Source organism: Heteronotia binoei, chromosome 8, assembly GCF_032191835.1.
Source record: "Heteronotia binoei isolate CCM8104 ecotype False Entrance Well chromosome 8, APGP_CSIRO_Hbin_v1, whole genome shotgun sequence".
Classification (NCBI taxonomy): Eukaryota; Metazoa; Chordata; class Lepidosauria; order Squamata; family Gekkonidae; genus Heteronotia; species Heteronotia binoei.
Window position 1 is genome coordinate 38,197,449 of NC_083230.1, and position 13,321 is coordinate 38,210,769.

A 13,321-nucleotide genomic window follows, 5' to 3' on the forward strand; every position below is an offset into this window, starting at 1 on the left:
CTATTCAGTCTGAAAAGAGAAAAACCCTGCACCTCTTCAGTGCTCAGACAACTAATGCTCTTTGCAGTAAAAAGTACAATAAATAAGTGCAATTAATGCAGGGTGAGTCAAAAAGGATGCATAAAAATACTTGACATAATGCCCAAAGTAGGCAGACCATTTTGATTTAACTATATTGGAAATCAGAGTTTAACTTTTAACTCTTGTTGGTTTTAATTAGATGGTTTTAAGGGAATTTTAAGGAAATGGTATAATGTTGCAGATTGTTGTTTTATTATGTAATCTTTGTATTTTATATAATGTTGTAAGCCGCCCTGAGCCTGCTTTGGCAGGGGGGGGGGGGATATAAATTAAATGTTATTATTATTATCTTAATTTTTAACTCTACATTTTCCATATAGAAAATCCAGTGACACATATAGCAGCCTTTTGTCTTTCTTTTGCATATTCAAACCCGGGAATTTACATTAACAAGAAATTAGGGATAAAGGTAAAGTGTGTGTTTAATGGCAGGGCTCAAGCCTAGAGTTTGTGCCATGATAAGTATAAGAAGAGTTTCACTTTAGCACATGTGAAAGCTGTAGCCCATGCTTCTAGGGAAGATGATTTTCAGGATGGGAGGTAAACTGCAAAATATGTAACTTCTGCCATTCGGGTAGATGAGCAATACTGCCTATGTTCCCCAACCCTTGGTACCTGAAGCACAGATTTTTAAAAAATCACTGCCAGTTGTGCACTCCCGTTGTATCTGGTGTTTGAATTAGACTTGATTTTTAGCAAAGCTAACCACTGTGCCATTTTGCGCTGGTATATTGCCAGAGTTACTGGGAGTATTTATTGTAATAGCCACCAAAGGACAAATATTATTCCCATTACTGTTACACACAGTAGTTAATTCTATTGTGGATGTGGAATACATTCCTGGTGTATTTGAAATGCAGCCATGGGAAATCACAATTTGATTTCCTTATGGGAAAACAGTTACCACAGTCCTTCCTTGTGTCCAATTCTGTCAAAGGGAGTACAATGTGGTAGCTTGATAAACAAAGCCTAGGTGGAGAAATATTGGCTGAATAAACATCAGAAAGTAGAAATATCTGTCAGTGCTGGATTACTCTTTATAGAATGCACATACTGATGCATATTTAAATGTATATTTCCATCAATAAGCAATGATATCGCATTCTCTGGTCCCTACTATAAGCCACATCTGTTTTCACAAGTGCTTCTTCTGGAGGAAAACTCCCACAATCCAAACATGTACAAAAGTTGTTAAAAAAAAAAAAAAAAACAGGAGTTACGTGATTGTCCTCAGACTTTGCTTAGATATATATGTGATCAGGAAAAAAGAACAGAAACAATTAAATAGCAATTTATAAAACAGTGAACAGCATGTAATAAACATCCGTTTCAAACATTCCAAATGTGCAACACTGCACTTTCATATACAGCCAACTCGCCAAAAAAACACTACTAGTCGAAATCAGTGTTTGTCTTGTAAGTCAATAAGACCACTTCACAGTTCAAATTTTGGAATGGGAATTATTTCCCTTCTTTATGTGCCAGTGGAAATAGACAAGAACCCCAGTAATTCAAATTCTGATGGACCAGCTGTTTCACAATAGAGCTTCCTTGGATATTTATACCAGGGTATTATTCTTTGCTAAACATTTTACAATCATTCTTTACACATGCCAAATCAGAATATGCTGGATATATGTGACCATTGTCCAGAAGATTTTGAGGCAGGAAACTCCTTGGAAATAAGGGGACAGGTTTCATACATCCAATTAATCAGATATCATATTTCTTTGGAGGGTTTTGTCCAATACCCTATGGAGATAGAAGACAGGTTCTGTTTACGAGGATAGTTTCATGCTGGACCTGATGCATCATCTTATATCCATCTACATGTACAAGGTCTGCCTTCATTTTTATCTGCTACATCTTACTGATCTTCTTTGTGGTCTCTGTACAGTCCCACACATGGGTATTGTGCTCAGCCACGACCCCTAACTCTGAGAATTCAAAAGCTTGCCTCAGGCATTTTGGCGCGTTTCTCGCCCATCCTGGGAAGCAGACACGCTATGCGCATACCTGGGACGGGGGAGGAGCAAACCGCCCACTCGGTTTCTTCTTTACCACCACTCCATCAACACCTCTCCTCGTTGACCTCCATCTTTTATTGGAAGGAAGAGACAAAATCCCTTTTAAAAAGTTCCTTAGGTGTGGGGCAAAAATCCGTTTGACTGATGGACACTTTCTGCTTGTTTTGTTTGGGGGAGTCCCGTCGTGTAGAGACTTGTGTGCACTGCAGTAGTTTTGGGAAACAAGCTAGGACTGAGAAGCCATCTTCTGGAATCTTCTCTTTGCCCTGCTATGTCCCACGGGTCCGACTCCGGCGCCTCTTTACCAGTTGTAACGGATTCAGCCTCTTCAGTTGCTTCAGTGGCCTCAGCTCCCAGGAAACTTAAATCCGACAAGCATACAAAGCGGGATGCGGACACTCAGCAGACTCCCTCCAAGAAGCCTTGCAAGTCCCATCCTCGTGTTGCTTCTCATTACCGCTCCTCGGGTTTGAAATATGCTTCCTCGACTCGAATTCTAACACCTCCCTCGACAGCAGTTTCTTTGGGCTCAAAGTCGACAGCAGTTTCTTCATACTCGAAGTTGAGCCCCACAGTTTCAAACCAATCTGCAATGGTGTCCATGCTGGCAATGCCGCCGGAACTCTCGGCTCCAACAGGCATGATTTTGGATACTACCACTTCCTCCACTATAATTCGGATTCCTTCGAGATCACCGTCCATCCTCTGGACCTGCCTGAGGAAATTCTTGAACCCGTACCAATTGATTCATCTCAATCTCGGAGTCGAGCCTCCAAGTTTAATATCCTTGGTACCCACAGTTTTTGTGACGTTGCAATATCTCTGCGTTATAGGGAGTCATTAGTACAAGTCTCCGAGGGTTTTCAACCACGCTGGTCTCATTCTTCACAGCGCTGATTTTCTCTGACTTACAGAGACATGGCTACACATACTACTAGCCGTGCCCATTCTCAATCCCGGTCCCGGATTCGTTACTCACCTTCACATGATGCTGGCTATCCGCCTCACCGGTACCATGGTTCGCCTCATTCCCATTATGCCTATCGGCAATCTGAGACCCCATCCCCATCTCCATCTCTTAGAGCGCATGGAGCGCATGGTCGTCAGTATCGTCACCACTATTTTTCTCGCTCTCCATCTTTGGAAGAGTACTACTCGTCACAGTATCTTCAATATTACCCTCGGTAATCTTCAGTATTATCCATCTCAGTAACGTCATAGTCTGGCTAGAGTCTCTTCGATACGGCGATGTTCTTCAACTAAGCCTCGATCACTTGGTTCAGCTCCAGAGCCCCTGCATCTGCCAAGACCTTCCGCATCTCAACCTGCCATGCCAGCTCAACCCATCGTGCCTCTAGATAAGCATCCTGAGGATGTACACTCACCTGATCCTCATTCTAGTACTCCTCAAGCCCCAGACGATTCCAACACTGACCAGTCAGATCAGTCGTCAGAAGATAATGATGCTCTGGCCTCTCCTGCTTCAGATGTTGTCCCTCTGTGGACTTATCACAGTCTGAAGGATCCAAAGCATATCTCGACCTAATTTCCAATATGGCCAATGCTCTCAACATTAAGCTGTCTACATATTTGCCCAAGGTATTGGACGTTGCTGCCAGTACACTTGGATGGTCTTCAAGAGGCCTGGGACAATCTCTCTCTCCCTGTCCTCATCGTTTGGAATCCCTTTACAGGATCCACACACCAGATTCCAAATTCCTTTTCACTCATCCACCTCCTAACTTGGTGATTGTCCACTCAGCTTCAAAGTCTAAGCAAACAAGACATCCTGCTCCTCCTGTTAGGGAAAAAGCTGGACACTCTGGGTCGTAAGCTCTACTCCGTAACTACTACAACTGCAAAAATTCACAATTACCTTGCCCACTTCTCCACCTATGCCTTTAATTTGACCAGTCAGCTGAACTCACTTGTTCCATTTCTTCCTAAGTCTTCCCAGAAATCTGCTACACATCTCCAGAGTGAGTAAGCAACAAATAAATTTGGTGTGTCATGCAGTATCCTGCTCCTCTTGTTCTACGGCTGTAGCCGTCACCTTTCACCGTAAGCAACAAATAAATTTGGTGTGTCATGCAGTATCCTGCTCCTCTCGTTCTATGGCTGTAGCTGTCACCTTTCACCGCCATGAGTGGCTCCGCAGCACCTCCTTGCAACAAGACATCAAGCACAAGGTAGAAGACTTAACTTTTGATGGTCTGGGTCTTTTCAGTACCACAATTGATGAGATCCTCACATCTGTGGATGACGGCAGAAAACGTACAAAGTGTCTGGGAGTGACACAACAACCTTTCCTGTACCTGGAAATCCTCTTATTTCAAACATCCTAGGTCTCCAAAGCAATCGGAGTTCTGAAAGCGCAAGGCCCCACCTGCCAATCAGGCTTTCCAACACAAGTCTAGATCATAGTCATCTAAGAAATCTACTCAAACTCCTAAACAGTCTTTTTGACTCACCCGACACCTTGCCTCTTACAAGACTTTGCCCTTACTTGCAAGCCTGGGAATCCATCACCACAGACGTGTGGGTCCTGAAGGTCATAAAACACGAATATGCCATAGAGTCTCCCCTCTTTCATTGTTTCATTTGAACTCCTACTTCCCCCTTACTGGACACAGAGCTCCAGAATCTCCTGGACAAGGGAGCCATAGAGCCTGTTCCCAGCTACCATCGTAGGATGGGGTTCTATTCCAAGTACTTCTTGGTCCCGCACAGAGATGGCACTCTGCGTCCTACAATGGATCTTCGAAAATTCAACACCTTTATCCCACACAGGAAGTTCCATATGATAATCCTGCAGTCTTCCTCTCACCCCTCAGGGATCTTGGCTAGTGTCGTTAGACCTTCAGGATGCCTACTTCCATGTGACAATTTGCCAGCATCACAGAAAGTTTCTAAAGTTTGCCATCGGTCTTTGCCATTTTCAGTTCAGAGCACTTCCCTTCGGCCTATTGACCGCCCCCCATGTTTTCACGAAGTGCATGGCTGTCATCACTGCTTTTCTCCACCAACAAGGGATTTCTCTTTTCCCATACATAGATGATTGGTTCCTGACCACTCTATCTCCAAATCAACTGAAGAAGGACATTTCACTCACCCTGAAACTTCTGAGTTCCCTAAGCCTGTGCATGAATCTGACAAATCAAAACTTGCGCCTTCTCAAGAACTTCAATTCATAGAAGAGCTTGTCTATGTACGATTCCGCATCTGGCATTTCTTCCTGCCGACTGCAGTCTTCAGCTGAAGTCTCGAGCACAGTCCATCATTTCTCCTCCAGTACAACCAGCCCTAGAGACACAGAGAATGCTAGGTCTCATGGCAGCGACCACCTCAGTTCTCAAATTTGCCAGTTCTCAAAATGCACGCACTTCAACTGTGGTTTTTACGTGCCTTTCATCCACATCGTCAGCATCAAATGTCTACTCTTCAAATTCCACTCCAGGTCAGAGATTCCCTACTATGGTGGACAGAGAATGCCAACCTGCTCTTACACAAACCCTTTCTACTGTCTTCTCCCACAACAATAGTGACGACAAATGCTTCGAATTGGGGTTGGGGAGCTCACTTTGAAGATCTCACTGTCCAAGGCACATGGACGACCAGGGAGAGCTCACTCCACATCAGCTACTTGGAGCTAATGGTAGTAGACCAAGCTCTATGCTCCTTTCTCCTGTTGATTTGGGGATTGCACGTGCAGGTAACGTCAGACAACTTAATGACAGTCTTCTACATCAACAAGCAAGGGGGGGACAGTATCTGCGACTCTCTGCAAGCTGGCAACCTCCCTGTGGACCTGGTGTATCAAGAACAACATCTTCCTCACAGCGATCCAACTACCGGGTGTCAACTGTGTTTGGGCGGATGCTCTCAGTCGGTCTTCCACAGATAACCACGAATGGTCTCTGAAACTCAAATACCTCCTTCCGGTGTTTCAGAATTTCAGCACTCCTCTAGTAGATGTCTTTGCCTCCCCGTCCAATGCAAAGTGTGCAAAGTTTTACAGCAGAGGTCCTCAGGATGCCTTTCTCTGCAAATGGTCAGGCGGTCTGCATTCCTTTATCCACCAATAATCTTTATCACCAGACTCTTCAAAAGATCCTTTGTGATTGGACAGACTGCATCTTGATAACGCCATGGTGGCCTCAACAGCCATGGTTCACCAGACTGATTGTCCTATCTCGCAACCTTCACTATTGGCTCCCTCTGGCCAGGAATTTGTGGTCCCAACAGATCAGGAAAGTGCTTCATCACAATCCAGCCATGTTGAGACTGACAGCCTGGAGGATCCACTTTTGATGTTTCCCCCCTCGGTTCAAGATATTATCATCAATGCTAGGAAACCATCTACCCATCGCTCCTACCACCATAAATGGAAGTGTTTCTCAATTTATGCCACCCTACACCACTTTGTGCCCCAGTCTGCATCTATTTCCGACATATTGACTTACATTCTAACACTCCATGACTCTGGTCTAGGATTTTCCTCACTCAATATCCATCTGTCTGCCATATCAGCTTATCACCCTCCTATTAATGGGCAGACAGTTTTTTCTAATTCCATTACCAAGTCATTTTTGAAAGGATTACTTCGTTTACACCCTCCAGTCAGAAGCTTCCTTCCTTCCTGGAGTTTGTCTTTGATTCTCACGCACCTGATGCAACCTCCATTTGAGCCTATGGCTTCTATTTCTCTTCAGTTACTTACTTGGAAGACTGCACTGTTGGTAGCCCTAACTTCAGGGAAGCATGCCAGTGACATTTGCGCCTTCCGTGCAGACCTAACTTATACTGTTTTTCATAGAGACAAGGTGGTGTTGTGTCCCAATCCTGCTTTCTTTTCAAAGGTTGTATCATCATTCCATTTGTCACATTCTACAGTTCTACCCTCCTTTTTTCAGGATCTGAAGGATGCTGGCCAAAAGGCGTTACATAACCTAGAAGTTCGCAGAGCTTTAGCTTTTTATCTGTCTAGGACTCACTCTTTCTGTAAGGTACCACCTTTTTGTTGCTTACAGGAACCCCAAACAGGGCTCAAAAATCTCAACACAACACCTATCCAAATGAGTCTTGTCTGCCATTTCACTATGCTACGAACTTGCTAAACAGCCCTTACCTGATCCTCCAAAAGCTCATTACACCAGGACTGTAGCCATTTTGTCGGCTCTTCTTCATGGGGCATCCTTAGAGAACATCTGTGCAGCTGCCGTCTGGTCTTCACCGTCTACATTCATCTTGCATTATGCACTAGATATCCGTGCCAGGCGAGATGCCTCCTTCGGCCAGGCATTTCTTCATTCGATTTTTCATTGAATCCTGTTCAGGAAGGTCCCCCTGCAGGTATGGTATTTGGAGTTGGGTTATCTCATGCCAGAACCCTCCATCCTACCGTTAGAGACAGCTTGCTAATCACCCATGTGTGGAACTGCACAGAAACCACGAAGAAGATAAACAGATTGCTTACCTGTAACTGATGATCTTCGAGTGGTCATCTGTGCAGTCACACACGCCCACCCAGCCTTTCCCACTGCTGGCACAGTTTATTTTTTTGTGTTCAACCAGTTTGAACCTCTCCACTTTCTTCAATTGTCAGTAGTGGCTGGAAGAAACTGAGTGGGCGGCTCACTCCTCCCTCGTCCCAGGCATGCGCAGAGTGTGTCTGCTTCCCAGGATGGTTAGGAACATGCCAAAATGCCTGAGGCAAGCTTTTGAATTTTCCGAGTTAGGGGTCATGGCTGAGCACAATACCCATGTATGTAACTGCACAGGCGACCACTCGAAGATCATCAGTTACAGGCAAGCAGCCTGTTTGTCTGTGATGAAATGCCTTCCTTGCTGGAACTCACTTTTAAAAAGGGTTTTTTTTTTCCTGTGGGAGGGAGTTAGCTCACAAGGGTAGTAGACTTCTCTCTTCCCTCTCCCCTTCTTAACCACAGAGGGAGTTATTTGCTACAGAGGCCAAATGAGAGTTCGAGATGTGCTTTGGAGCTTTTCTTCCCAGAGTGCTCTAGCAAAAAGAAAACCAGTTCCTGGGTAGGAAGAAGATTTGGAGATATTCCCCATCAAGGGAGAAAGGAGGCAGAGAGTGCTGGGCCAGGCCCTCAAGGAGAGCAGACCTATCACTGGGCTGGGCTGCATAGTGGCCATTTTGAGAGACCAGGCAACCTGTTGTGAAGCTGCAGATCTCTTTGGTGATGTAAAGGACTACAGACCAAATTTTCAAGTTTCTAAGATCTTTCACCTCCGTAGACATCACTGGGATCCCTTCATCACTCCACTCATATATATTTTCCATTTCGCTGTGTTTTAAAACAAAGATTTCCACCTTGTCCTGTATTAACTCTGCCAACAGACTGATTTCCTGCTTTAAGGAAAATATGGCAACCATAATATCTTTTTTTTTTTTTCAAATGCTTCATTTGGTTGAATCGCCATCTTCTCTACAGTTAAACTCAGTCTGGTAATCAAAGTTAAAAAAACAACTCCTAGTCCCAAATAATCTATCTTTCTGAATCTCCTCTGGCTGTGTGCTTTCCTCCTACAGTCCGCTTGTAATCAATTCCATCCCAATCAGATATCAGAAGCATTTCTCTTAAAAATATATGTGACTTTTATTCAGACCATATTAAGATAAAATAATACTCTCATTGTAGCTTGTTTAGTTGTAAGCCAAATTCATTCAGATTTAAATTCTTTAGAGTTGTTAAGTTTGTTCTTTGTCTTTTTGAAACCTCACTCTGGAAAAGAGAAGGGGGTAATATCCTCCTCTTCCCCCTTTTTTTCAACAGTCCCGATTGGCGTTATACCAGAAGATCCATTAGTTGGTGGTAATAAAAAGAAAGACTTATTTGCACTGTAGCATCTCAATGTTTAAGGTAGAAATATAGTATAGTATAGTAGAAGTTAGTTAGAAAAAGAAAGCAGTGGGCTATTCATCTCTTGCTCCCATCATGGCGACCACGACAGAGGTGCATTGGGGCAGACATAAGAGACAGGGACTGGCTCCCGCTGTTTCCCTGGCTCCTGTAGAGCTCTTTGCTATCAGAAGACCCCTCCAGAGTCTTCTTTGGGATGTCACAGCTGTGGCACCCCACCTATCACCCGGTGGGGTAGGGGCCGCCACGAGCAAGCTCCACGGACCCCACTGAGCTCAAGATGCCAAAACCCAGAACTGGCTGATTTGTTTTCAGTTCCCTTCCTAATGATTCCCAGCATAGTGTTGGCCTTTTTTATTGCAGTCGCACACTATCTCGACATTTTCAGTGAGTTATCTACCACGACCCCAAGATCTCTGTCTTGGTCAGTCTCTGCCAATTCACACCTCATCAACATGTATTTGTAGTTAGGATTTTTGACTCCAATGCACATTACTTTGCACTTGTTAATATTGAACCTCATTTGCCACATTGACGCCCACTTGCCCAGCCTCAACAGATCCCTTTGGAGTGCCTCACAATCCACCCTGGTTCTCAGCACCCTGAACATCTACAAACTTAGCCATTTCACTGCTTACTCCCTACTCCAAATAATTAATGAACAAAAAAAGCATCAGACCCAGTACTGAGCCCTGCGGTACCCCACAGCTTATTACAGTGTGTGTGTGTGTGTGTATATATATACACACACACATATATATTGGCCACTGTGTGACACAGAGTGTTGGACTGGATGGGCCATTGGCCTGATCCAACATGGCTTCTCTTATGTTCTTATGTACCCTCCACTGCAAAAATTGCCCATTTATGCTCACTCTTTCCTATTAATTAGCCAGTTTTTGATCCACAAGAGGACTTGTCCTTTTACCCCATGACTCTTGAGCTTACTTAGGAGTCTTTGATGAGAAACTTTACCAAAAGCTTTCTGGATGTTAAGGTAAACAACATCTATTGGGTCCCCTATGTCCACATGTTTGTTCACCCCCACAAAGGACTCTAACAGGTTATCTAGTCAAGTACCTCCAAGAACTGCCTTGTTTCAGTTTAAATAAAATACACATTTTTAAAAATCTTTAAATGTGTTTGCCTGTGTCCATTATAAAGTTTATATCTCCACTACCTGGCATTAAATTTTATGACAGACATGACTCAGCCCAACAAGGTCTCATTTATGTCAGATCTGGCCCTCATTGAGTTTGACACCCCTGGATGAATCTCTTGGATCTGTAATTTTTTGTGTACCTTTGCCTTTAGATGCTTAGTGGAATTAATTAGGAACAGATTACTAATTGTGCCCCATTTAGAATGAATAAGATGTGTAGGGTTGGTGCAACAACATAAATTGAATTATGCACAGACACAACCAAAGGGGAGAAATGTAGAATAGTTGGATGAATGCTTTTAAATTTTAATTGTTATAACCATGTAAGACAGATCACTAGTATTCTTATTTTACTGGGAAAAAACCAACTAAGGCAGAAGCCATGTAATTTGCCCCAGTGAATTTATATTTGCACTCAGTCCTGTTCCTGTTGGTCCAAATTCAGTACCCTTTCCCCACTGCACAGTACTAATTAATTCCCATAAACATGAAGTGTTTAGAATTTTTTTAATGTGAGAAAACAGAAAGATGGATCCTACATTAATGACTCTGTGATGTTTAGTGATCATGAACTATTTGTTTTCCCAGCCAAAGAAACATGAGGAAGAAGATGGCACCACAGACACTGCTACCTCATCATCCAATAACAATGAAAAAGACAGTGGAGTGGGACCCACTGATGAGAGTCAGCGGAATGATGAAAGCTCAGAACAAGAGAATGCTCCAGAACAGCAAAATACCACAACCCTGCAGAGCCAACAGGAGCTTGGACAGAGTCAGGACACTTTGGGAAGCATCGAACTTCAGTGCAAAGAGAGCCTAGTGTCTGGGGAATACATTGAATCAAATGGTGTTGGCAACCAGAAGGAGGACTGTGAAAGGTTTCGCCAACTGCTGGAGCTTAAGTGCAAGATCAGAAATCATGGAGAGTATGACTTGTATTACTCAAGTAGTAAAATAGAGTGTAACAGAAGACAAAAAGATGGGATTGAGCATGAATTGCAGTTGCTTAATGAGGAACTGAGGAACATTGAACTGGAATGTCAGAACATTATGAAAGCTCACCAGCTTCAAAAAGTAAAAGATCAGTATGGAGACATTTGGTCACTTCACAGTGGTACATTCAGGAGTTTTAATACCAGCATAGATCTTCAAGGTGGAAAACTGGATGACATTATAGAGCACCCAGAAAAATCCGACAAAGACACTTCCAGTGCTTACAATACAGCAGAGAGCTGCAGAAGCACTCCACTAAATGTAGATCGATCTCCTGATAGTTCTCTCCAAAGAATGATCAGCATTACCAACAGGAAAAATCTGAGGAGTACCATTGTGGCTAGCCAGTTGTCTTCAAGACAGAGTAGCAGGGATACAACTCCAAAAAAAACCAAAGCTACTGAGCAAAATAGTTCTCTGGAAGAAAAGGAAACCGTTTCAGAAAGCAGCAAATCAACAGAGCAAGAAAGGCAAAGCCCTGAGCATATTCCTTATCTGTCCCCATACAATAGCTCTTCATACAGGTATGGGAACATACCTGCACACGCTAAACATTATCAAAGCTATATGCAGCTGATTCAACAAAAATCTGCAGTGGAGTATGCCCAGAGCCAACTTAGCTTAGTTAATATGTGCAAAGATTCACAGAAGTGTACAGAGCCCAAGATGGAATGGAAAGTGAAAATAAGGAGTGATGGGACAAGGTATATTACAAAAAGACCAGTAAGAGACAGAATCCTTAAGGAGCGTGCCTTAAAAATTAAAGAGGAACGTAGTGGGATGACAACAGATGACGATACAATGAGTGAAATGAAGATGGGTCGTTATTGGAGCAAAGAGGAACGGAAGCAGCACCTAGTGCGAGCCAAGGAGCAGAGAAGGCGCCGGGAATTCATGATGCGTAGCAGATTAGAGTGTCTTAAGGAAAGCCCTCAAAGTGGCAGTGAGAGCAAAAAGGAAATTAATATTATTGAACTCAGTCACAAAAAGATGATGAAAAAAAGGAATAAGAAAATATTGGACAACTGGATGACCATACAGGAGCTTATGACACATGGTGCTAAATCTCCAGATGACACAAGAGTGCACAATGCTTTTTTATCAGTTACTACTGTATGAAATCACCTGTTTGGGGGGGAAAGTCTACTACCAGTTTTGGTAGAGTACGATTGCCTCGTTCAAAGTGGCATTTTTATATATATTAGTGACTATTTATAGTTTGATCTTTTTTGTAAGCAAATTACTTGGTAATTTTGCATTTGTTTTTCATACAATAGTATTTTCTTTAACTGGTATTTTTGCAGCCTTTCTTTACTCTGCAATATAATACTCCTTTCTATTTAAGAAAAATCTGAAAAGGGAAGAACTAATTACTTTCGTAACCAATTTTATGTATTAGAAGTTAAGAACTGGGTCTTTTCCTCTTGTTTTCTTTTTTAATACTTAACTAAAACTCCAAGGCCAAAACAAAACTGCTTTATACTGTCTTCTTGCTTATTGGCAGTTTAATTTTTTAACATGGCAGATTCTTTGTCCATAAATCACATACCTCATCTCCTTATGAGGCTTAAGAATGACATTTTGCCCAATAGCATACTGTACAGTTCATTTAATTTTAAACTTGCAATTGTCTTAGTCCAAGTAAAGTTTAGGTGAGCAATTCTCCTGTGATATGTAATGGCATTGGTTGTGTGACGAGATATTCTGTGGTAATTGTGAAGACTGAAGAGAAATAAATTATTTCTTATCTTTAAGACCAAATATGCTTTGTTTTTAGTTTAAGTTACTCCTGCATATATGACCTTTGAGGGCTAGTTCAAAGGTATTTGTTCATACATAATGAACATTCATGTGAAATCCTTATTCATTTGTCCCTCACAGTTTTTGAGCAGATTTCCAACAGTACAACTATGCTCAACAGATATCCTCTTGAGATAGAAGTAGAATGCATCCAGTAGACAAATCATACTGTGGTGTTAGTCTTGGTGGTGTTGGTCTTGGAAAGGTGGTGTTAGTCTTGAGAACAAGGTGGTGTTAGTCTTGGAAACAAGGTGGTGTTAGTCTTGAGAACAATGTAGCTCTGTAGAACATGCATCTAACTCATACACATTTTCCATAATTGATCTCTTGATAACAAAACCCAAGTATATCCTCCTGATTGTCCTTTT

General features: G+C 42.6%; 1 protein-coding gene across 2 annotated transcripts in view; it reads left to right on the forward strand.

Moving 5' to 3' along the window:
- PDZRN4 (PDZ domain containing ring finger 4) overlaps positions 1-12,914 on the forward strand; it is a 459,770-nt gene extending 446,856 nt beyond the window's left edge. For both annotated transcript variants that reach the window (XM_060244928.1, XM_060244927.1), the window contains one exon: positions 10,746-12,914. In XM_060244928.1, coding sequence (XP_060100911.1) covers positions 10,746-12,272 — 1,527 coding nt within the window. In that variant the 3' untranslated portion in view covers positions 12,273-12,914. The remainder of the gene's footprint in view (positions 1-10,745) is intronic.
- The last annotated feature ends 407 nt before the right edge of the window (positions 12,915-13,321 follow it).